This window comes from Gymnoscopelus microlampas, assembly GCF_963454915.1.
Source record: "Gymnoscopelus microlampas genome assembly, chromosome: 1".
NCBI classification, from domain to species: domain Eukaryota; kingdom Metazoa; phylum Chordata; class Actinopteri; order Myctophiformes; family Myctophidae; genus Gymnoscopelus; species Gymnoscopelus microlampas.
The window spans coordinates 54574557-54600996 of record NC_139962.1 but is presented as its reverse complement, the minus strand read 5'-3'; the positions used below and the strand labels follow the sequence as shown (position 1 = coordinate 54600996).

Sequence of the window (26440 nt, the reverse complement as noted above, 5' to 3'; positions counted from 1 at the left end):
AGAGTAAACGGATTCTCTCTGCTACCACTTTAGTATTAACTGCTGGGTGACCATCTGTCTGAATGAAACAAAATCCAACCACACACTTGTTAGCTTAACCCATTGAGTATTTCATATTCTAAAAAACATATGTTTCAGTGGTGCTCAAACTTTAGAATTATATGTATTTGGCCGCGGACCCCATCAAAATATGTTGTTCCAGGGACCCCCAGAAACAAAGATTTGAGTTAAAAAAAATTGCTTTAAAAATATATATATTTCAAAGATTTGCACACATTTTCACGATTTTTCAAAAATAGCAGATATACAAGCTCGTAGCGCGGCACCGCAGCTTGTATATCTGCTATTTTTGAATAGCCCAAAGTGTAAAATAATGCTTTCTTAGCTCAAATCAAAAAATGACACAGTACCAGGTCTTAATGGGTTAAAAAACAAGAACCTCAAAATATGTTTTGGGATGTTTTGAAAGTTATTTTCAATTCGAGAGACCTTGTGCAGATATAATACTCATCTCAACCTCAATGTTGACTGAGAAGTCAACGTCAAGTCTGTACCAAGTCGGCAGAATCCCTAAGTATGTCAGAGGGGTATATCCCCGTTACGATCCCCCGTTACTTACCGCACAACTTGCCGCAGCCAAGTCATGCTACTCATACACCGAGTTGGCGGTGCGGTGGGTTTCAAACCCATGTCCTTGTAGTTGAAATGCGAGAGCACAACCTCTGTGTGTATCACCGGTTGATAATATGTGTATTATGTGTATAACTGTGTAGTATGTAGTACATTTAGTATGTGGGTTTCGGACACAACATGTGACAGGAAATGATACCAAGAGAGAAAGACCCCATATGTAGCTTTTCTTGCACAATTCAACGCAAACAAAATATGCGACACAGAGAGCTATTCTTTAAAAGGATAGTTCACCCCAAAATGACTTTTTTCCCCGATCGATGAATCACCCCATGAATACTTGAATTCATGGGTATTTTTTTTTTTGTTTTTGTCTCATTCCTGAGCCAATAATAATAACAATAATAATAATTTGATGACCGGCAGTGATTCCGTATGGAGACACAAAGAGTCTCCTCCTTTGTGAGTAATCGATAGGGGGAAAAAAAGTCATTTTGGGGTGAACTTTCCCTTTAAGCAGCACCAAAAATGGAAGCTCTGTGTATGTTGAGGACAAGTCTTGTGTGTATGTTGAGGACAAGTCTTCTGTTCTCCCGACAACAGGGTCAGATCTTTGGTCAGCTACCGTATGGGAGAGTTCAATAGTACTCACTGATTTGTTCATTTTAGCACAACTTCATTATAGCACGTGTGAGCAGTCACACCATAAATATCGTCTCTGTCGGGTGGAAACCTCATGTGTCCAAATCTGTTACTTTTCAGGATTAAAAAAAAAAAAAAAGTCAAAAGTAGCAGATCTACAAGCGCGAAACTTGTGGGTCAGTACAGAGCACAGACCGTGAAAGCGCGGCCTCACGATCCTTCTGGCTTTTTGGGGTTTTAAGAGGGAGGTGTCAGAAAAGTTACCACAGGGATAATTTGTGGCGCTTGTGGCGTCCAAGTGTTCATTGCATCATCGCTCTTTGATCCTTCGATGTCGGCTCTTCCTATCATTGTGAAAAGTTAACCCATTGATACCTGGAACGCATCTGTGTCACTTTAGGTGTCTTTGGCTATTCAAAAATAGCAGATATACAAGCTCGTAGCGCGGCACCGAGTGCCGCGCTACGAGCTTGTAGATCTGCTATTTTTGAAAAATCGTGAAAATTATTTTTCAATATTTTTTTCCAATTTTTTTTTTTAGGATTTCGATTTTTTTAGACACGGCCTCAGGTCTTAATGGGTTAAACTATGGAGATAAGAGGTTTCTGCCCGACAGCAACGATACAGTATACAGACTGCAGTGAAGAAAAGCTTATTAGAAGGTGTAGGGTCTACTGTATATATATATATATATATATATATATACTGTACAAATACACAACAATGAACAGCGCTAGCTCTCCCTTCTCCCTTTACATGTCCTGTTATCACGGCAGCCCCAAAAGAAGTACATTTTCAGCTCAGCTGTCACGAAACACTTCCACAAATAAAAAGTGACACGGTTCCCTTTTGACTGGACGTACCGGGTTTGATCCCAAAAGGGGTTTGTAAAGGTTCTTCTTCTGCTTGATGCCGCTCTCTCTCTGGTCCAACCGCTATTCAGACAATTTTTTTTCCGCTTTTTCCACGGTGACTAAGTGGGAAGTAGGGGGTTGCCGTATCTTTGCTCAAGGACAGTTTGATAGGACGGCTTGTATGTGTCACTACTACAGGGACCTTTTGGAATAAAGGCCAGGGACAATCTCACTGGTTTGGGTCAGACTGCTTGCATTAGACTGAGACAGTGACCCCTACTCCTCCAATGTCCGAACTGCAGGTCAATGCGTGTCCACCGCTATTCCAAGCTATTCCTTGTGACGATCTTCGAGCAAATCTAGGACGTGTCCCTTCTGTCCCTTCTGTCCAGCTGATATTCTCGTCACTCCCTAAAATAAAAGTGTCCATTCCCGGGGGCAGGTTCCAAGCAGTCCCAACAACACCCCCCCCCCCACTCACTGACTCCCTTCTGGGTTTAACGTCTTTGACCCAGAAACAAGAGTTTGCCTGCTGTGGGTACAGAGTCCGGGCCCCACCGCGGGGATCCTAGGGGCCTATGGGAGAGACGGCGCTAGCTGCGTCCACGGTGGATGGACTGTCTGTGGGCCACTCGGGTGCAGGACGCGCAGCACGTGGTCTTGTAGTAGTCGTACACGCAGAGGCGAGCCTGGACCACCACGTTGCAGTTGAAATACTTGTCTCGGCAATTCTCATCTGAAACCGAAAGAATAATTAAAGTCTTAACCCATTAAGGCCCGAGGCGATTCTTTAAAAAAAAATCTAAATCCTAACAGTTTTTTGAAAAAAAAAAAAAAATCAAGATTTTTCAAGAATAGCAGATCTACAAGCTCGTAGCGCGGCACTCGGTGCCGCGCTACGAGCTTGTATATCTGCTATTTTTGAATAGCCAAAGAAATCTAAAGTGACACAGATGCGTTCCAGGTCTTTAAGAGTTAAATATAATGGAATAATTAAAGTCTTAAATATATGATATAAATATATATACTTGATTTAACCCATTCAGACCGTGAACGCATCTGTGTCATTTTAGATTTTAACCACTTTAACCATTATTTTTATACTATTATTATATTTTTTATACTTGGCTATTCAAAAATAGCAGATATACAAGCTCATAGCGCGGCACGAGAGTCAGTGTCGCGCTATGAGCTAAACTTGTGCAAATTAAATTTGTTTAAATCTTTGCTTCTGGGGATTCTACAGATGTCTTCTAAATCCTAACATGTCAAAATATTTTGTTCCAGGGACCCCCCAAGAAGCAAAGATTTGAGTTACAAATGTTTGTGTAAAAATATATATATTGAAAGATTTGCACACATTGTCAAGTTTTTTCCAAAAATAGCAGATCTACAAGCTCATAGCGCGGCTATGAGCTTGTAGATCTGCTATTTTTGAATAGCCAAAGAAATCAAAAAATGACACAGATTTGGCTTAATGGTTAACTATTTAATACAAAGGTTCCAGAGCGCTCTACAGTGCTGTAAGATCTATAAAGAGCAGATAACTCTGGGCAGTGGACAGACCTATTTGAGGTATACAGGGTTCTGGGTTGCAGTCCTCCTTCGCTGCTGGTTTGAGGTGTTCCTCACAAGCCTCACTGGAGCGCATGTCGTCAGACAGACAGCGCACCTCCCGCACGCGGAACCCGCCCTCACACGTCTTAGAACACTGGAGGGGTTAACGAGTTAGAGAGTTAGAGAAGACAAACGGACTGTACGAGAAAATGTTTCGTATACTTTTATTCAATTATACTGTCAAGTTTCCCACAGTGGTGGGAAAAGTACTTTTCACTTAAGTAAAAGTATCAATAATGCAACGTAGAAATACTCTGTTACAAGTAAAAGTCTGGTAATCAAAATTTACTTGAGTAAAAGTACAAAAGTATAGGTATCAAAATATACTTAAAGTACCAAAAGTAAAAGTACTTATTATGCAGAATGTTTCAGAAGTTATCATTATGTCTAAAATGTATAAAAACTCTTTTGAAAATAGCCGATCTACACGCTCAAGCTTGTAGATCGGCTGTTTTCAAATGGCCAAAGTTTAAATTAATGGAGTAAAAGTACAATATTTGTCTCTGAGATGTAGTGGAGTAGAAGTAAGAATACCTCAAAATTGTACTTACTTGAGTAAATGTACTTAGTTACTTTAAACCACTGCCCTTTACAAACTACTCACTAAACTTGATCAACTATTTTCTTGCTGAGCTGATTTAGTTCTTTGAAAGAGAATCAGAATCAACTTTATTGTCACATCACACGATTACAGGTGTAAAAGAATGGGTGAAGTATTTTTTTTGCAATTACTGTAGGCTACAGGAAGAGTTAGGATAGGGAAAGAGAGAATAGAGAAGAAGGGAACACAGTAGAACCAGAGCACTCTTCACACGTTCATGCTGTAGTTCAATATGAACAGAAGAAACATATACAGTACCAATTGTACCCTATGGTGCCCATTAAACCTGGCATGAACACACTTTGTGGGTGATAAACTAGTGCTAAAATGCATAAAAGCCAGGTGTAAATGCACCCAGACATGCTGACGGTAGTCAGGGATGCATTTGGCCATATTGAGTAATCAAGAGCAAATGCAATGTGTCTTGAAGCCACATCATCAGTGGTGGAAAAAGTACTCAAATTCTTTACTTGAGTAAAAGTACCAATACTGCAATATAAAAATACTCTGTTACAAGTAAAAGTCCAAAATTAAAAATGTACTTGAGTAAAAGTACAACAAGCTTACAACGCGTCGCGATGCGACGCGTTGTGAGCTTGTAGATCTGCTATTTTCAAATAGCCTATGTATAAAATAGGGCTAAAGTGGTTAATGTATGTTTCATTATATCATAGTTTATATCTGAAAAGTAACTGGTGACTAAAGTTTTCAAATAATTGTAGTGGAGTAAAAGTACAATATTTGCCTCTGAGATGTAGTGGAGTAGAAGTAAAAGTATTGGAAATTGGAAATACTCAAGTAAAGTACAAATACCTCAAAAATGTACTTAAGTACAGTACTTAAGTAAATGTACTTAGTTACTTTCCACCACTGTGTACGACCACATGAAAGGAACCGAGGAAATTGACTCAGAACACAAAATGTTCTGTTTGGCTTCTTTCTGAAAGGATGTAAATATTATGAGTAACGTGACGAGCGTGTTTCTCTGATGTGATTTCAATGTGTGTACTGTGGGACACGTTTCTAATGGCAGGTGCAAATCATCATCTGGATGCAATGTGGATACAAGACGTGTTAACCCATTAAGACCTGAGGCAGCGTCTAAAAAAATTCAAAATCCTAAAAAAAAAATCGGAAAAAAATATTTAAAAAATATTTTCACGATTTTTCAAAAATAGCAGATCTACAAGCTCGTAGCGCGGCACTCGGTGCCGCGCTATGAGCTTGTATATCTGCTATTTTTGAATAGCCAAAGACATCTAAAGTGACACAGATGTGTTCCAGGTATCAATGGGTTAAATCCCCATGGAATAAAGGAAAAATACAATCTCATGACTGAACATGTAATGACGACGTTTTTAGGTATTATGATTCTGAACCACATTTACAGCCAACCAGCCGAATAAATCACAGATTGAGGAGGCTTTAAACCTTTGCTTTTGTCACATTTCTGAGACCATTCATCCTTACAATAATCCTTTACAATCCTTTACAATAATTCCCCAAACCTCTGTCTGTCTGTCCCCAAAATCTCTTCTGCCCGGATCTCCTCAGTGGCTGGAGCAATTGATCTGTATTTGCACATGGCCCTTGACCATTAGCATGTGCACGGAACAGCGATGCCCGTTTTTCACTTTCCCAAAATGTAAGCTGTTAATGAGTGTTTTTATCTCAAAGAATTCGGGCTATGGGAGCTATCGTCGGCATGCTTACAGCCGTCGCCATGGTTACAGCCCCCCAAGCTATGGGCGGAAGGGGTCCTCCTTGGGGCCAAAAAGGTTTGGGACTATCGCTGTACAGCATGGCACATAACCCAAAGTCTGTCACTACCTGGAACTGCACACATCCCCGGGTATGTGCTAGTGTTTATGTAATATGCTTCTAAACATGTATTCAATTGCTAGTCTGACCACTTCAAAGACTAATAACCGAAAATAGCCGATCTTGTAGATCGGCTATTTTTGGTGCAAAGGCACGCTTCCATAGAAGACATGCTGGCTTCTAATGGAATCCAAATGACTGAAAAAAAAAACCATTAAGACCGGGAACGCATCTGTGTCATTTTAAGATTTCTTTGGCTATTCAAAAATAGCAGATCTACTTGTAGATCGGCTATTTTTGAAAAATCGTGAAAATGTGTGCAAATCTTTGAATATATATATTTTAAAGCGAACATTTGTACTCAAATCTTTGCTTCTGGGGGGTCCCTGGAACAAAATGTTTTGAGATGGGGGTCCGCGGCCAAATACATATCATTTTGGGGGTCCTTGACGTGAAAAAGTTTGTGAACCTGAGAAAAACTGGTTGGATTTAGAATACATTATGTAGAATCCCCAGAAGCAAAGATTTGAGTTACTTAATGTTCGCTTTAAAAAATATATATTCAAAGATTTGCACACATTTTCAAGATTTTTCAAAAATAGCAGATCTACAAGCTCATAGCGCGGCACTCGGTGCCGCGCTATGAGCGTGTAGATCTGCTATTTTTTAATAGCCAAAGTATAAGATAATTGGTTAAAGGACGACTTCACCACTTTTCAACATATCTTCATATAATAGGTCCTCACTAATGCTCATGATAAAATGGTACAATTTTTTTCTAATCACTCTGTGTCTCAGAGGAGGGCTGTGGACAGTTCAGAAACCCGTCTACCAGTGACATCATCGATGGGGAATCCAAGCTAATAGAAACTGCAGGCTTTGTATTCCTGGAAAGTTGCAATGCAATAATAGATCCCATTGTTCTCGCCTTAATAGAAATCTGAATAAAAAAATTGTAATCTTTTTGGGAAAACAAATCCTGCCTAACGATGATGTCACTGGTAGACGGGTTTCTGGACTGTCCACAGCCCTCCTATGAGACAGAGACCAAGTAGGAAAAAATTGTATAATTTTATCATGAGCATTAGTGAGGACCTATTATATGAAGATAGGTTGAAAAGTGGTGAAGTCGTCCTTTAACATCTAAAATGACAGATGCCTTCCCGGTCTTAATGGGTTAACCCATGAATCCAGGTGTGTGTGTAGTGAGGTGTGGGCTGGCGTGACTCACGGCGCTCCAGTCGGTGTGGTACCACTTGGCCCCGCACTCCTTGAGGTGGCAGCTCTGCTGGCTGAGCGGGCGGTCCAGGGACGAGCACTCGTACGGCGGCATGACGGCGTAGCCCTCGTCCGACTTCATGAGGCACGTGACCGCCCTCTGCTGGCTGCCTGAGCCACACTCTGCAGAGCACTGGGACATACAGTACACGCAACGCCGGCATTGGGATTACATTGATTCAGTGGTGTAAAAAGTACACAATTCTGCATCAATTCTGCAAAAGTAAAAGTCCGGAATTTTCTTGAGTAAAAGTACAAAACTATTGGCATGAAAATGTACTTAAAGTGGCTCAATGAAAAGTACTTATTATGCAGAATGTCCCATTACAAGTTTTCAAATGTATGAAAAAACATTTGAAAATAGCAGATCTACAAGCTCACAATGCGACACATTATGAGCTTGTAGATCTGCTATTTTCAAATGGACGAAATGTATATAGGGCTGAAGTGGTTAATGTATGTTTTGTAATAATAATACAAATCTACAAAGTAACTAAAGTTTTCAAATAATTGTAGTGGAGAAAAAGTACAATATTTGCCTCTGAGATCTAGTGGAGTAGGAGTAAAAGTATTGGAAATTGGAAATACTCAAGTAAAGTACAAATATCAAAAAATTGTACTTAAGTACAGTACTTGCGTAAATGTACTTTAGTGCATTTACGTACTTTACACCACTGCTTCCCTTTGACACCAGCATGACCTCACGTTATGCCCGTACTGTACTGTACATACCTGGCTCCAGGGACCCGTAAACCACTCGATGTGGCTCTCACACGCCCCGTTGTTGCAGACCTGCGAGTCGGCGGGCCGCTCATGGCCACACCCCTCCAGGGGTATGCTGCTGATGTGATTGGTCAGGCAGAGCACTCCGCGCGTCCGTACGCCCATTCCGCACTCAGCCGAACACTATGACAAAGAGCTAGATATGATTAGTCTCTGGTCATTTTTATATAGAGAAAAAAAAGGTATAAGTTGGTCTATTCAAGAGGTAGTCTGATATATCGGACTGACCACACATAATGTACAAAAATATGAAAAATGTAAAATAGGAATAATGAACATGCCTGCCTAGAATGCAAGGCATGTGTGCAGACAGTAGAATCAGAGGCCTTTTAGTGCACAGAGTTCACTATATTCATTATGGATATTGGAAATCTTTGAAAGAAAATAGGTTTATATCGGCCTTCCTGTTCTTCAAAGTATCAGAATTAGTATCGGCCTTGAAGAATCCATATCGGACCACCTCTAATGTGTTTGTCATTTCATGCTGTCAGTTCACAGTGGGTCAAAACACGGTTACCAAGTGATATAATAGTGTGTGAGTGACGTGTGAACAGATTATGAATTGTCTGCGCGCCACTCTATATGTAGAATAAGTATAGATATCCTCTTTCTGCCTCTGTGCAAAAACAAGTAGACTAGATCAGCGGTTCTCAAACTATGGGAAGGTGCCGTTGGCAACCGAAAAAATAATATTTCTTTTATCAAGAAATGGAAAGAAGTGGGAGCGTCGTGACCAGCGTGGAGAGGACATCAAAGACAGTCACTTGACTCCTCATACACACACACACACAGCTCCAAGCGACCGAGAACAGGAAAGACAACACACACACACACACACACACACACACACACACACACACACACACACACACACACACACACACACACACACACACACACACACACACACACACACACACACACACACACACACACACACACACACACACACACAAGCCCTTGCAGAGGTACACAGAACTGATTTAGTTGTTCATATTTAAACGATATATAGCAGGAATGAAGTTCAAAATGAGCGGGTGCCGGTGGGGTGGCTTAAAAGAGTTTTTGTAACTTCGAGAGCGAGAGGGTACAAATACATAGACCACGGGTCCATTTGGTTCCATTTGTACCCTCTCTGAGTTGATAAATATTCGTACATAAGAATGCTTTTATTGTAAGATATTCTTCACTATAAATAAAGTGTGGGATCGCCCAAAAGAATTCCCCCATACAATGGGTTCATGGTTTAAAAAAGTTTGAGAGGCCCTGCACTAGATAAACAAACACACATACTGTATGTATTATTTAAGAAAGGAGTAAAGATAGCATTGGAAAAATGGAGGTCCTGGGTATGTGGGAGAAAAAAAAGTAATCTCCTGTGAGAAAGGGATTTATTTGAGTTGTTTTTGGAAGAAGAGTTTGTATGTTGTATTTATTTAGACAGAAAGTAAGAAAGCCGAGGCTACTGATGGGATTTGACCCCAGGGCCACACATGGGGGTCTGAAGGCAGTGATCCTAATCACTACCTCATGGATGGCCACAGAAACATGAATAAAGGTTGTGCCCGAAAAAACACAGGAAAAAACAACAACAACTAAAAAGGCCTTTCTTGGGCATGGATCAACCAGTTAGTGCACAAACCTACTGTACTGTATAGTGTCCGTGTTTTATAATATAACTCAGCCACATGTCACTTACTGGGTGAAATGTTAGACCGTGGGTGGATGTCACAAACGTAACATGCAGTGGTGGAAAAAGTACTCGCATGTTCTACTAAAGTAAAAGTATCAAAACTGCAATGTAGAATTACTCCATTACAAGTCAAAGTCCGGAATTCAAAGTGTACTTGAGTGAAAGTACACTTTGTAGAGTGTACTCATTATGCAGAATGTCCCATTTCACAAGTTTTCTAAAGAAAAAAACATTTGAAAATAGCAGATCTACCAGCTCACAATGCGTCGCGTCCGTCGCATAGTTTTTGTTCCCCACATGATGTGAATCAATTAGTTCCTTAAGTTCCTTAACCCATGAAGACCTGGAACGGCGTAATTTTTCGATTTGAGCTAAAAAGCATTATTTTACACTTTGGGCTATTCAAAAATAGCAGATATACAAGCTCATAGCGCGGCACCGAGTGCCGCGCTACGAGCTTGTAGATCTGCCATTTTTGAAAAATCGTGAAAATGTGTGGAAATCTGGAAAATATAAATACTTTTAAAGCGAACATTTGTAACTCAAATCTTTGCTTCTGGGGGTCCCTGGAACAAAATATTTTGATGGGGGTCCGCGGCCAAATACATATCATTTTGGGGGTCCTTGACATGAAAAAGTTTGAGCACCACTGATATAGAAACATACGTTTTTCAGAATACTGTTGAGATTTAGGAGACATGTAGAATCGGCTTCAGGTCTCAATGGGTTAAAAATACTCACTACGCAACATTTATTTCAATCCTAAACTATGGTGACAATAAATAAAGGTTTTGATTGATTGATTGAGTGACTGACTGCCTCACTGACAGATGTAAATGAGCTTTACCCTGTCTCCCCAGTTGGTGTAGAACCAGCTCTTGGCACAGGGACCCATGTCACAGTTCTCATTGTCGCCGGGGCGAAGGTTCATGTTGCACTCCTCGTCGGGGACAAAGTCGCCCACGTTGCTCACACAGCGCACCTCCCTGGACCTCTGGCCCAGCCCACACGGCACCGAGCACTATAGGAAGACAACAGGCAACGTGGTTACAATGCACTGCTATGTTAACGTCGGAATGGACAACAGGTGCAGTGTTTATAGAAGTTTCACTTTTTAACAACGGCATGGTTGCACCCGCAGGAAAAATGTTTGGGAGGAAAAGTGTATAAAGTTTGGTTCGCTTTCCAGCCACCAGCAATTACAAGGAATGTTCAGGTTAATGGTTGGTGGAAAGACAATTAAATGAAAAAAGATTAGTAGTTTTCATCACAGACAAGTCACTAATGAGTCTGTCTGGTAAATAGCTTAAGGACAGTATCATGCTTTTCAACATGATCTCTATGTATAGTATGTGTTGTAGTCTTAATGCTCAATAAGCAGCCATAAAACTGACCAGTCTTTTGTGTCCCTGAAACATAGCCAAAGTTTTGCTTAAAAGTTTACTCAAGTGACGTCACACATGGTGTACAATCTGTGAATGTGAAAACTACGACCGTTAAGGTCTTTACACACCCGGGCCATTGACAAGTAAATCATATGAAAATGTCTGCGAATATTTCAAAAAACAAATGATGCCTCATTCATACAGGTTCATGCCTGATGTGTGGTGAAAAAATAGACCTCATTCCTCCACCATCTGCGCCCCTGTCACTAACTGAAATGCACATCAAAAGAGTGATAGTGTCCCTTTAAGATGCTGTACTACTGTAAATACAATTGATTAGAGCACACAACGTGTACCGTAAATTGGGTTTTGTGTGGCTGAAATATCTAGGAACATACTAAAGCGAGGTGTTACACACTATGTGAGATGTGAGACTTTAGGCAGTTTTCTTGTCTTTTTTTGTTTTTTGTTAACAGCCAAAGGCCACCTGTTTGTGAGTATCCACTATGGTGTCCTGTTCCTGAAATTCTAAAGAGTGTCTGAAATGAATAAATGAAATACAATGAAATATTGTTCATTTAAAGCTGCACTAATTGTACTTCCACCCCGGATTTGCTCAATTTCTTTTCCTCGGCTTTATTTGAAGAGACAAGATATTTAAATCCTCCTGACAATTAAAACCTCTTAACCCTTTAAGTCCGGGGAAGCATCTGTGTCATTTTTTTTTATTTCTTTAGCTATATTTGGCTAAGCAAACATTTCTAACCCAAATCTTTGCTTCTGGGGATCTGGGGGTCCTTGATATGAAAAAGTTTGAAAACCACTGATATTATACAGTAGCAACAAACGTTAAAAGAAAAAAAACTGTCAGGATTTAGAAGACATTTCTAGAACCCCCCAAAAGCAAAGATTTGAGTTACAAATGTTCGCTTTAAAATATATATATATTCAAAGATCTGCCCACAGTTTCAAGATTTTTCAAAAACAGCACATCTACAAGCTCATAGCGCGGCACTCGGTGCCGCGCTATGAGCTTGTATATCTGCTGTTTTTGAATAGCCGAAGAAATCTAAAAATGACACAGATGCGTTCGAAAATCAGTATAAAGTTAAAAAAAAGAATTCTTTTGCACTCACGGCGCTCCACTCTGTCCTGATCTGCCACTCGCTGCAGATCTTCAGCTGGCAGGTGCTGGCGGTTTCGGGTCGTTCCAGGTGGCGGCAGCGGCTGACGTGGACGTTGAGCGAGCGGTTGGCGTACACTTGTCGACACAGGACCTGCCGGTGCTGCATGCCAAGGCCACAGGTCTTGCTGCATTCCGACCACTCTCCTATGTCCCAGCTGCTCAAGGGACGAGAGAGCACAAGGAGCTTGTTGTCAGAGAGAGAGAGAGAGAGAGAGAGAGATGGATACGTGATGATTGGGTGGCAAGGGGAAATCACATACCTCACTTAATGAGGTGACCACTAAACTAGTGGTGGGAAAAGTGCTCAAATGTTTTACTTAAAGTAATACTAGGTAACGTTTTCAGTAAAACTAAAGTTAAATCGTATATCTTTAGTGAGTGGCAAATCTTTCACAACACCCACTCCAAGAATTTCACCCCCGAAAGCCTTTTATTTATATATTTTCTATTGAACGCCGTCGAGCATGACTTTCCCTCGAAAATGGAAGCGGAAATCCACGGGGTTCCTGTTTGGCCAGGAACTACCGCGCCGGTTTCCTGTTTGGCCAGGAACTGGCCAAACAGTTTCCTTTTGTTATTAGCGCGGTCGCTAATAACAAAAGGAAACTCACGCTGATTTTAAGAGAGAGAGAGATGATTTGAAGAACGAAAAAAAACAGAAAAAGAAAACACAGCTCACGGTAACTAAAGCTCCACTGGCTAAGAGAAACGATCCACAGATCGTATAAAACAATTAAAAGAACGCTTTTTGAAACACTTCCATCTTCCGGTGAAAACGAATGGAATTCTGGGTAACAGAGGATAAACGAACGGCCTGCAGTGACGGTAATGACCAGCAGAGGCTGCTAAAAGTCGTTTTTTGGAAACTTGCACAGAACAACTTTAAGTAAAAGTATCAATACTGCAATGTGGAAGTACTCCGTTACAAGTAAAAGTCCAGAATTCAATTCAATTCAAAATGTACTTGATTAAAAGTACAAAAGTATTGGTATCAAAATGTACTTAAAGTACCACAAGTAAAAGTACTAAATTGTTTGAAAATAACAGATCTACAAGCTCACAATGTGTTTGATGAGCAACTAGAAAAAGTGCTCCTCGGAGCACAGGTCTCCGCCAGGTCAGGTAGGCTACTGTGGCCTCCTGGTGGCGCTATAATAGGCCAACGTGAAAAGGGTGCCATTTCTTCTTAGGCCTTGCACGACAATCGGACACTGACTGCATTCATGATTTGAGGCATTTTGTCAAAAACATGTGTTTTGCTGAATTAGACCTGTTGGTGGCGCTATAACAGGCCAATGTTAAAAGGGTGGCATTTGTTCCTCAACATAGTGTGAATGTGCGTGCAAAGTTTGAGCGCAATTGGACGGTGCGTTCATGATTTGCAGAATTTTGTTCAAAACAAGCCAATAATGCAAACTTTAGATGTCAATCTTAGCCAATCAGTATGGAGTATGAAAAATCAAACACATCCGTCGTGATCACATGACTATAGAAATCATGTGTACCGATTTGCGTGAAATTTGGATACAATTGGAAGGAGTAGTATAAAAGAATGTGTTTTACACAAGTCGGCCTCCTGGTGGCGCTATAAAAGGCAGATGTGAAAAATGCAGGGCAAAGGTTTTTCCTTGACCTATAGGGAGTGTGCATACAAAGTTTTACACAGATCGGTGCAATTATAGGTAAAAACACGAATCGGCCTGTTATAGCGCCACCATGAGCCTGATTTAAAAATGTTCAAATGGTAGTTCTTCCTCGGCCTAATGGGAATGTGCTTGCAAAATTTCTCGGAAAGTGCATGCTGTGTTCATGATTTGAGGCATTTTGTTCAAAACGGAGCACTCCTGCAAACTTTGGAAGACATTTTTAGCCAATCAGGATGGAATATGAGAAATCTGAAAGACCCGTTTCGTTTAATGACTGTAGAGATACTGTGTACCGATTTGTGGGATTTTTGGACAAAATCTGTAGGAGTACTGTCAAAAAATGTGTTTTGCACAAATCGGCCTCCTGGTGGCGCTATAACAGGTCCCTGTGAAAAATTTGGGGCAGAGGTTCTGCTCTGGTATCCAGGGACTGTGTGTGCACAGTTTGGCTGCGAGTAAGCCAACGGTGCCGGAGATTAGCTGTACACAGACAGATCGAATGACGGACGGACACACGGACGGACACACGGACACACGGACGGACGGACAGGGGGTAAAACATACTCTCTCGCCATGCCTTTCGGCCTGGCGGAGACAATAAATGACCAAGTGGAGCTTTATGCAACTTTACCAGTGTGCAGACTCTATTCTTTTTTTCTTGATATTATTGGGCCCCTGTCGATGGCAAGGACACTGCTGTGTGCCAAGGGCATTCATGTGAACTAGAGCAGTGGTTTCGTGCCAAGGACCCCCAAATAGACACTTATTAGACCACGGACCCCCATTTGAAAAGATAAGCCAGGGACCCCCATAAGAGATGTTTTTTACGGCTCTCTAGCAGTGATTCTCAACCATTTTAATTTCAAGGACCCCCAGTTTGACATGCATTAGGCTACGGACCCCCATTTAATGGCATGTATGTCTCTGGGACCCCAATTTATATTGTAAAATCAATGTTAATTTAACTCTGAGAGTGTACAAATGAAACCAAATGGACCCGTTAGGGTCCATTTGGTTCCATTTGTACACTCTCAGAGTTACAGACCCATAAGGGTCCATTTGGTCCCTGCATGTCCATCATTTAGCTGGGGACCCCCTGGAACCCCCTCAAGTACCCCTGGGGGTCTTCGGACCGCACTTTGAGAACCAATGAACTAGTCAGTCTTTGGTTTGTATCCACCATCAACTTAATCACAAATCACAAGGCATGGCCTGCTTCAATGAAAAAAGAACACTCCAGTCTTTGTCCCATCAATGCTAAAACGCATTATGAAGAAAGGCAAATACCAGCATAATTAAACAGATGGTTGTTGTTATTAAACCCCACCCATCCCTTAGAACACAACCCAAACCTCCTCCCTCACATCAGAAGATCCTAGGGCACAGAAAAGAGCTAGAAGCAGTGTGTGCAGACAGCGTACATAACACCTTCATGACACGTGTTGCACTGAATTTACTATTTGCCTACAGACATTTTTATTCTTTTTTTTAAATGAGATAATCCATTACTGCATGAACCACATGACCACATGGTCGAATATTTGGCAAAAAGTAGCAGATCTGCTGGATTGGCTATTGTCAGTGAAGAGATTTAGTGTAGAGGGGACGATTATAGACCCTTGGGGAACTCTGGTCATTGAAATATATGGGGTTTAAGTGCTTAATGCACTTAAAAATGTTTTCATCCATCTTGTCTTGCATCATGGTGCAGCCAGGTGGTGCATGTGTTGTATGAATAGCACTCATGCCTTAAAGGCAGGGTAAATGTTTTAAGGTCAAAGCATTATTTTCTGATATTGCTATAGTATAGAGTGTTGGTTCAGTAACGGGAGTCTCCCTGTCCCTCCAGCTCGTCAATAAACAGGAAATACATTTTCAGGTGGGTTGCAAATCTCAGCCAATCAGGAGAGAGTACGGGTCCATTTATCAGCTTCATTTTTATAGTGTTGTAGTTCGATTGTTTTTGTGCTCATTTCTTTGTGTCATCACTTCCAATTTCACTTGCTTAATCTGTATCCTGTCTGAGTTCTCTATCCTGATTGGATAAAATTGGTCCCCAGCTAAATTTGTTAATACAGCGTCACAATAGTTTTACCCGCTTAAACCATATTTTATACTGGTTATTAAAAATAGCAGATATACAAGCTCATAGCATTCAAAAATAGCAGACATAGTTCAATGAGCTTGTAGATCTGCTATTGTTTTTAAATCGTGAAAATTTGTCCAAATCATTTTAAAGCGATTTTTTAAAACTAAAATCTTTGCTTCTGGAGGTCCCTGACACAAAATATTTTTGAGATGGGGTCCGTAGCCAAATACATTTTGGGGGTCCGTGGGGGTCCCCAAGTTTGAGAACCACTGCATTCCATTATGAGGGAGACAGGAGAGCGAGAGAGAGAGAGAGAGAGAGAGAGAGAGAGAGAGAGAGAGAGAGAGAGAGAGAGAGAGAGAGAGAGCGTGAGCGAGAGAGAGAGAGAGAGAGCGAGAGCGAGAGCGAGAGAGAGAGAGAGAGAGAGAGGGGTGGGAAGCTCTTACAAGGCTGGACAAGGCTCGAGGTTACAGGCCTCTTCCTGTGGGCTGGGCCTGGTGGTGCTGTCACACAACGCATCGGACACCGCCTCGTGGTTCACCCGGTGCACACAGCCAAAGATGGGATACCTGAACCCTGTAACAACCAATCAGAGAGTAGACATTTCATACAGAACCCCGTAACGACCAATCAGAGAGTAGACATCTTCATAAAGAACCCTGTAACGACCAATCAGAGAGTAGACATCTTCATACAGGACTTAATAGGGATTGGACACCAAAAGAAAATGCTTGGAAAGTGGTTCAACTTTAACCCTTTGAGACCGGGAACGCATCTGTGTCATTTTAAGATTTCTTTGGCTATATAAAAATAGCAGATATACAAGCTCATAGCGCGGCACCGAGTGCTGCGCTACGAGCTTGTAGATCTGCTATGTTTTTGAAAAATCGTGACAATGTGGGCAAATCTTTTATATACATTTTTAACTCAAATATTTGCTTCTGGTGGTCCCTGTAACAAAATATTATTATTATATATTAGACAAATACATATTATTTTAGAGTGCCGCGCTACGAGCTTGTATATCTGCTATTTTTGAATAGCCAAAGAAATCTTAAAATGACACGCATGCGTTCCCTTCCCGGCCTCAAAGGGTTAAAGGTGGTGTAAGTGATGTATGTCTTGTATTGTATTGTATGTCGCGCTGGATACAAGTATCCGATTACAGTAACGCACTGATTTGGAAAACGAGCACATTTTTGAATTGTTCTGACCTCTGCCACAGGAGGCGCTGCACTCCGTAGCCCCAGACAGTTTCCAGTTGTAGTCTCGTTGGCGCCGGGGGGGCTGTATCGCTGGGACCTGGTTGTCAGGGACGTGCGGCTGGTACCGTCCACCTCCACCCTCGTTGTGGGTGTTGCCATGGTGGTTGTACCCTCCGCCGCCCTGGCCGTTCAGGGTGTTTCCTGATGTGTGAAGACATACAGGAGATGAAGCACGGCAGTGATGCCAGATACTGTACAATAATCGTACCCTCTGTACGATGTACGATCAATCATTTTGAAAAATGACAATATATATCACAAAAACGTGTGTGAGTTTACTGAATTCCCTGACTGCTGATTCGGAATCCGGTTTGGCTTTTCAAACAGTGTATCAGTAAATCTGACTAGAGCTGTATTTGGAGGCATTAAAACACTAGTTGCGTCTTTCCAGGCCCCCAGAGCCGAGGTAGAACAGTGAAGTGGGCGCTGGGGGGCGCTGGGGGCGTGTCTTCTCCTCCGCGTCATCAGCGCCCATACCCTTGGTGGGGTTGGCGAAAGGGCCTATACTCTGTGTGGAGTTTGCATGTTCTCCCCGTGTCTCCTAGGGTAGTTAATACCCTCACAAAAACATGTAGTAATCCTAATCGCTATATCGCCTGATGGAGGGGAAGGGGACTGGTTGGAATAACGGGTTCCTTCCACGCGCTACGTCCTACCGGGGAAACTCCCCCCTGTCAGGTGACAAGAAGGTCAGTTGGCTCTCATGCATTGAAGGAAGCATGAGCTCGGCCCTGGCCTCGCTAGGCTGTGGGGGACTGGTGTAGCGCTGGTGTAGCGCCCAGGATCACTTAGGAAATTGGCACCGGGTGAAAAAAACGGGTTACAAAAATCGCAGGATAAAAATTAAGATAAACTAGAAAATGTGCTCCTCGGAGCACAGGTCTCCGCCAGTAGTAAAAAGGGAAAGTAAAAAAATAGTGTTGGGCATGTGCTGGCCTGCCCATTGACCATCAGGTCTAGAGAGTTCATGGGAGCCGTAGTGTGGCAGTTAGCACAGTCCTCCTGAGGTGTCAGGAGGACTTGAGTCAGCGGACCCGTCAGGACCCGTGCTATTTTAACCAAAGGAAATCACTCTCAGTTTGTACTGGAAAGTACTGTTCCTGATTGATCCTGTCTAAGCTATTTATATTACATATTGTGATGTCACGTGAAACTTGACCAATGTTAGGTGTTCTCAGACGGACACACACGCATGGTCGGGTAATTTGTACTGGAAAGTACTGTTCCTGATTGATCCTGTCTTACCTAAACATATTGTGATGTCACATGCAGCTTGACCAATGTTAGGTGTTCTCAGACGGACATATACAGAGACGGACGGTGAGGAAAAGATACTCTCCATTAATCCTGTCAACATTACATATTGTCACGTGTCACTTGACCAATGTTAGCTTGGCTGATGGATAGGTGTGTCTTACCTCACTTCCAAAGACATAAATAGTCTTTGGAAGTGACACACCTATTTATAGGTCTCGATTTCATCATGCGTCTCGCTAGCCAATCAAAGCACACCCTTTCAACATATTGTCACGTGTCACGTGAAGCTTGACCAATGTTAGCTTGGTGGACACACGGAAGGACGAGAACGAAAACAATAGTCTCCTGGCGGAGACAAAAAAAACAAAATGCTATTGCGCGTGCATCTACCGTTTGTGCTCCCTGCTCATAACTCTATGGCCATGCCTATTTGACCCAATATTGGTGCACAATATGGTGGCTGTGTACCAATCAATCAAAATGGATAGATGGACAGACACTCAGACAGACAGATGGATGTGCAGGCTTACCGTCTGGTCTGTGGTTTGGCTGCTGGGGGCCGAGTGGGTTGTCAGTCGGTAGGATGTACTCATAGCTAACACCAGGGTTAGGCTGCTGGTAGATCATCTGAAGGCAAATAATATGAGATTACTGTAGGACCATTTAGAGAGTACACCGAATATATCGTCGCCGCCGAGGGGAAAACCTCATAATGTCCAAAACCGTTCCTTTTTATTATTTATAAAACAACAACAATTAACATAGTGAAAATAGCAGATCTACAAGCTCACAACGCATCGGGTTACTTTTGTGCGACACTCTTGTATGATGAAGTAGGGCGTTAAATAGCGACAAGTTTAAATATGGAGATACAAGGTTTCAGCAACGATATGTAAAAGTGTAATTAGGAATCATGTTTATTCACATAATTGTAATGCTTCTGAAGCACACCTGTGCAACCTCACAGTGAGATGTGAGACTGGGAAGCCAGAACGTATAGCTAATATGTGAAGCGGGTAGGGGGTTAATCGCATGGACCGTCCGGCTAGATGTAGAAGATTAGAACCTAGATCTAGAACCAGCTATTTTCGGCAAAGAGATTTGGTAAAGAGGGGTAAAAAAAAAAAAAGAGAGGACCAAGTATAGATCCTGGGGGGACCCCAGTCAACCAAGTACATAGGTTTTAAAGGAGTAGTTCACCCCAAAAAATGGTTCATTGTCTCCGCCAGGCCGAAAGTCATGGCCGAGACTGTTTTGCACCCTGCCCCAAACTTTTCACATGGGCCTGTTATAGCGCCACCAGGAGGCCGCTTTTTGCGAAACCCATTTTTTGACAGTACTCCTACAGATTTTGTCCAAACATCACGCAAATCAGTACACAGCATCTCTATAGTCATACACGAAACGAGTCCTTCAGATTTCTCATATCCCATCCTGATTGGCTAAGAATGGCTTCCAAAGTTTGCAGGACTGCTCCGTTTTGAACAAAATGCCTCAGATTATGAAGACAGCGTGCGATTTCCGGGAAATGTTGCACGCACATTCTCACTAGGCCGAGGAAGAAATGCCACTTGAAAGTTTTCTCCGGTAGGAGGAGTCTCTTATTGACCAATGACCTCAGTTAAACTAAAACATCTCCATGAATTCAAGGCTTCATGGGGTGTGTAATTGATAGCAAATTAGTAATTTGGGTGAACTACTCCTTTAAGTGTCCTTTAAAGGGGGATGAAACCCCAGGCTGATTTTGCGGTTTGTTTTCCAGTTCAGGTTCAAAAACTACAGCAGATTAAAAACTCTGCAGACTAGTGTAAGCAACAAGTACAACTAGCAACTAAACACTGAACAACTAGTAGCAAAAGTAAGCTGCACCGAACAAATTAAAAACGAGAGTGTTAGATTTCCATAGGTGTTGTCCACAGTAAGGGCGTGGCCAAAGTGCAAGCATGATAAGACCGTATTGACACGCCTTAAAATCTAAACACACGCATTATTAATTTGATTAGCTGCAGCTGTGTTGCTTAAATCACTGCCTGCCATGTTTTTTTTCACCCTGCTGTAGTTTTTAACCTGAAGTGGAATACAAACTATAAAATCAGCCTAGGATTTCATATGGGGAAACATATAGCTTTTCATGATGAGTAATGCTACAAGTGGCTTGAGCAAAGGGATGATCACATTGGTGAGGGCAGCAGACATGGCTGGTGGTGGACATTTTTGTCAAAATATTATATTTTAAATATTAATTAAATATGACATATATTTTGCCATGGACCTGCAAATGAGCGGACAATAATATTAGGCGGGTGCATATATGGGGGAAAAAAGACCAGGAGACCTGGTTCTGCCAGACCCAGAATAAGTACTTTATAAGATCAGAGCACTACGTCACGGCTAAGCCGGACTTCACATGACGTGTCAGCCTTTTCAGAGGTCCCTTCTATGCCCATGTATGGACAAAAGGGGGACAGAAAACTGACATGCCCATGTATGGACGAAAGAGGGACGAAGCCTCATGTAAGCCGACCCTCTGGGTCTGGCAACAAAAAGCACCTTACCCAAAAAAAAAAATGAACAAAAGGTTTTTCAACAGTTTTTTTGTTGTATGTGGTGTCCTGAATAACATACTAAAAGCTTACCAAAGTTTGCCCACTGAAAAGGTGTTATTTCCAAGATGCCCAAATACTCATTCTTTTTATGTATTTGTTGTTGTTGTTAGTCATGGGTGCCAGTTCCCACCTGATGTTGTGTGTGAGTTCTGACTGCTCCAGATCATACTGAATAACTGCTAGTTTGCATAACGTCTTCAGACTAGGACTGAAGTCTAACATGTACGGGGCATCAGGTCTGTTGTATCCTCCAAAGAGGATGACACGATCTCCCACAATGCAACAGCACATCCTATACATCCCACATGGTTCTTTCCCTTTGTGCTCAACGTTCTTCCAGGAGAAGCTCTCTGGACTGAATTTCCACAGATCATTGAGGACAGTATAATTACTGTTTACGCCACCACATATGAACAACTCTCCATTGTAGGTAAAGGCTGAATGACCCCAGCGCCAGCGTTCTCCTGGAAGAAGCTGTGCAGAAGGTGTGTTCAGCCAGCAGTTGGTCTCTGTGTCAAACACTCTGATGTTGTTGTCCTGGTCCCCAAAGCCACCAAATACAAACATCTTTGTCCCAATGATGGTGGCAGAGTGATAATATGAAGCAGGAAGTGGCGTGCATCTGGTGTTAATTAAAGTCCAGACCATTGTGGTGGTGTCCAACTTGTACATGTCATTATAGTGTCCAGTTCTATTGTATCCTCCATGAATATACATGACCTTCCCCAAGGCACAGGCTGAGTGGCTCCTCCTCTCCTCTGGAAGAGTTCCAGAAACCTTGGGCTTGAACCATCTGTGGGTGTCGACATCAAATGCATAAAGAATGTTGCAGTACTCCTTCGTGTCATAATTATAACCCCCCCAGAGATAGATATCTTTTATCAGCACAGCTGTGTGGTAGCGCCGATTGGATGGAACCTCAAGGTGACATTCTCCTCTTCCAGTTGTCACTGGGGCCAACTTCCTCCAACGTAAAGACACTGTGTTGAAGACGTGGACATCAATCTGGTCATCCCTGTCGTTCCTGACCCCTCCAAATGAGTAGACTTTGTCTCCCACGGCAACAGCAGCAGCTCGACCGCCTAACTCTGGTCCTCCGTTCAGATGCAGCGTCCAGTAGAACATTTCTCACAACAGGTCCTCCAGGGTTTAAATTAGAATATTTAAGCCTTATCGTGTAACAGAATGGTGTCCTATTGTGTGCTCTACCACTTATATTGGTTCAGTGGCACACACGTCATACACAGTTGGACCAATCCACAAAGCTGATGTGTTGGGCTGGCCAATAAAGGAAGTCCAGATGGAAACCTCATATGTCCAAAAGTTAACTGTTCCTCTTTATTATTGTAACATTGTTTTTTTGTTTTTGTTTTGTTTTTTTGTTTACAGTGAAAATAGCGGATCTACAAGCGTGTCGCAATGCGTTGTGAGCTTGTAGATCTGCTTTGCGCAACACGCTTGTTTGATGAGGTAGGGCGTATTATTATTATTATTTGTATCATCACCTTTAACATTTACGTGTCCTGTAGTCCATGGTTCTCAAATATTTCCATGTCAAGGACTCCCAAATGAATATGTATTTGACCTCCATTGTAAATATATGCCCCCATCTGAAAATATGTTGCGCTAGGACCCCTCAGAAGAGATGTGGGAGAGAGACAACACACAGACAGACAGAGGTCTGTCTGTGTATAAAGGAAAAACGAGCCTGTGTAAAGGGAAAACGAGCAGACCAAGTACGGAGCCAAAGTTCAAGTTTACTATTGAGGGTTTAAGGGGTTAAATGTCTGAAAATACAACATACTCATTGAAACGATAACGGCAAACACACCCAAAAAAAAGAATAATTAATTGACACAACACTGATGATAGTGCCGTCAAACAAGTCTATGAAGCTATCTATCAAATCTATGAAAAATTGTATACAATATCTAGTGGGGGGAAGGGAGGTCTCTCCTTCATCTCTCTCTCTCAGCTAAGGGGTCCTTGGCCTGGAAACCCTTGAAGACCCCTGATATAGTCAATACACCAGGACCTGCAGGATTCTCTTCTGCAGGTTTCACATTGGATGTTTGGAGCCCAGACTTCACTGCCATGCAATCACTGATTGGAACATGTTGAGCCAGGTGCTCATTGGGATGTCAAGTGTTGACTTTTTGATGGCATAGAAATATATTACCAGAAACACATACAGAGCTAGCCGCCCCTAAATGACCATTAGGCCTACAGGTATGTAACTCTGAGAGAGTACAAATGGAACCAAATGGACCTGTAGTGTACACACTCAAGAGTTATGGGGGTCCTTGTAAATAGAAGAAGTTTGAGACCCACTGTACCAGTGGACTCCTAATGTGTCATAGTGTCATAGTAAATCAGTATCATACATATTGTGAAGAAAACCTGGAGACTAACATTCAGTAATTGGTTCTTATGGTCAAAACATTATGATGCTATGTAAAAACAAAATCAACATTTTTCCACGGACAAGGCCAAGTCTTGCCACAGACACATATATTGTCCTTGTACGGACATAGGCTATTGACATTGGTGGAAAAAGTACTCAATTTTGTTACATAAGTAAAAGTATCAATACTGCAATGTAGAAACACTCTCGGTTACAGGTGAAAGTCTGGATTTCAAAATTGACTTGAGTAAAAGTACACAATTATTGATATCGAAATCTGCTTAAAGTACCAAAAGTAGAAATTACTCATTGTGCAGAATGTCCCATTTCACAAGTTTTCAAATGTATAAAAATCATCTGAAAATGGCAGATCTACAAGCTCACAATGCGTCGCATCGCGACGCATTGTGAGCTTGTAGATCGGCTATTTTCAAATGGTCAAAATGTATATAGGGCTGAAGTGGTTAATGTATGTTTTGTAATAATAATCAAAATCTACAAAGTAACTAGTAACTAAAGTTTTCAAATATTTGTAGTGGAATAAAAGTACAATATTTGCCTCTGAGATGTAGTGGAGTAGAAGTAAAAGTATTGAAAATTGGAAATACTCCAGTAAAGTGAAAGTACCTCAAAATTGTACTTAAGTACAGTACTTGAGTACATGTAACTTAGTTACTTTACACCACCGCATATTGATGACCCCAGGACATGACCTGCTGTATAGGAGTATAGGTCTGAGCCGATTGGGTGACTCACATAAACATCTAGGATCTCATTGGTTGGGCCCTCGGCCAGGAAGGACTCCCCCGCGGTGGTGGTGATCTCATTGGGCCGCCGGTAGGTGAACATGGTCCCGCCTCCCTCGTACTTCCCCGGCCGGTCGATGGCCCGCCAGTTCCCGTTGATGATGGACCGCCCCGATCGGCTACGGAGAGCTGGAAGTGTCAAACAACAACAAAGACCAAACGACAACCTTCACCGACAAGCCAGTCCAAACAAGACAGGAAACGGTTATAAGAACCACTTCCACGTAATTGCCGTTTAATGTGAAAACGTTTAGACGTAATGAGCAATGTAGTAAAAAAAAAAGAAAAAAAGGCTGAACCCCTGAATTTCACCACTTTAAAAACACAATTACAGCAGAATAAACGATCTCACGTGCAGTTTCAAAGTAGCAGCATTTTATAAACGCGACCACCTTGTTTACGCTGGCAAATGTCTCATGTAAATCCTGTAATGGAATCTTTTCAAGTCCTTGTCCATTGATTCCATGGATTAAGGACGAGAGAGGCCATTAGAAAAGCATTAGATAGGTAACATTAGACAGGCTCGTAGGAGAGTGTTTTGACAACTAAAAGCACATTAGAGATGCACAGCGCTGAACAGAAGTCTATTGAGAGAGAGAGAGAGAGAGAGAGCACCAGCGCTACTGGAATGATAAGTGCCGCTGCATGGGGAGATTCCTGATTCGTGTCCCTGTCTTCTGTTTCCTGGCACCCGTCAAAATGTCATTCCTAAAACCATGTGTACTGTAGTACACTGTGTAAGAACCTCAGTGACAGTTTAGTGTGCAAATGCAGTGGTGGAAGAAATACTTACGATATTTTACTTAAGTAAAAGTAGCAATACCACAATATAAAAATACTCTGTTACAAGTTAAAAGGCCTGTGTTCAAAATGTTACTTGAGTGGAAGTACAAAAGTATTGGCATCAAAATGTACTCAAAGTACCAAAAGTAAATGTACTAAAATGTTGGAAAATAGCCGATCTACAAGCGTTGTGAGCTTGTAGATCGGCTATTTTCAAATAGCCTATATGTATAAAATATAGGGCTAAAGCGGTTAATGTATGTTTTATAATATAATGATTTATATCCGCAAAGTAACTAGTAACTCAAGTTAATTAATACTTTACCATTTCGGTAAATAAAATGTGTGTGCATCGTTCAATCAATATTTCAAATAATGACTTTATATGGTAAACCAATTAACTCATTGTCCGCCCCACATTTTCACATCACAACCACAACTACAGTATTTTATAAAGGAAATGTGATTTATATTCATTCCAACAATCATTGAGTCACGTTTCTGATGGAGCTGAGGTCTTAATTTCCTCTACAAGCTGTTATAATACGTTCCTCCAGCACTCACTCACTCACTGAAAGGAACTATTGTCTATCTATGCATACATTTCCACTTATTCAGCGTGCGTGCGTGCGTGTGTGCGCGCATGTGTGTTTGTGTGTGTGTGAGGTTGACGGGGGGGTACATGAGTGTATGACAGCGAGTGTGAGTGTCAGAGTGCACTTTGCAAACCCAGTTTACACTTGAAAAGGAGCCACAGCAGACAGAATGAAAGAGAGAGAGAGAGAGAGAGAGAGAGAGAGAGAGAGAGAGAGAGAGAGAGATCCATCTTTAGTGTTCACGTCTTCTCTCTCCCTTTTTCTTTCTTTTTTCCTTGAGGAAGTGGTGAAATTCCTCACCTTAATTAAAAAGGCTGAGGAGGCTGAAGGGCCATGGTCCTCTAATGAAAGCTTGTTTATACACTTTCCCCCGAAGGGGGAGGGAGGGAGGGAGAGGGGGGGGGGGGGTCAGGGGACCTCTGGGGGCCAGCGTCTGCTGCTGCCTCCGTCCCTTCAGAAAAGCTGCTGCTGAGACGTGGCATGGCTCTCATTAAACCA

General features: G+C 41.9%; 1 protein-coding gene across 1 annotated transcript in view; it reads right to left on the bottom strand.

Moving 5' to 3' along the window:
• Window positions 1-2040: 2040 nt before the first annotated feature.
• The window catches only part of thsd4 (thrombospondin type 1 domain containing 4), a 122097-nt gene continuing 97697 nt past the window's right edge, over window positions 2041-26440 (bottom strand). The window contains exons 7-16 of the mRNA XM_084075402.1: window positions 24514-24692; window positions 19278-19374; window positions 17440-17631; window positions 16672-16801; window positions 12441-12645; window positions 10767-10940; window positions 8176-8349; window positions 7397-7576; window positions 3693-3837; window positions 2041-2862 (exon numbers count right to left, since the gene is read on the bottom strand). Coding sequence (XP_083931528.1) covers window positions 2720-2862; window positions 3693-3837; window positions 7397-7576; window positions 8176-8349; window positions 10767-10940; window positions 12441-12645; window positions 16672-16801; window positions 17440-17631; window positions 19278-19374; window positions 24514-24692 — 1619 coding nt within the window. The 3' untranslated portion in view covers window positions 2041-2719. The remainder of the gene's footprint in view (window positions 2863-3692; window positions 3838-7396; window positions 7577-8175; window positions 8350-10766; window positions 10941-12440; window positions 12646-16671; window positions 16802-17439; window positions 17632-19277; window positions 19375-24513; window positions 24693-26440) is intronic.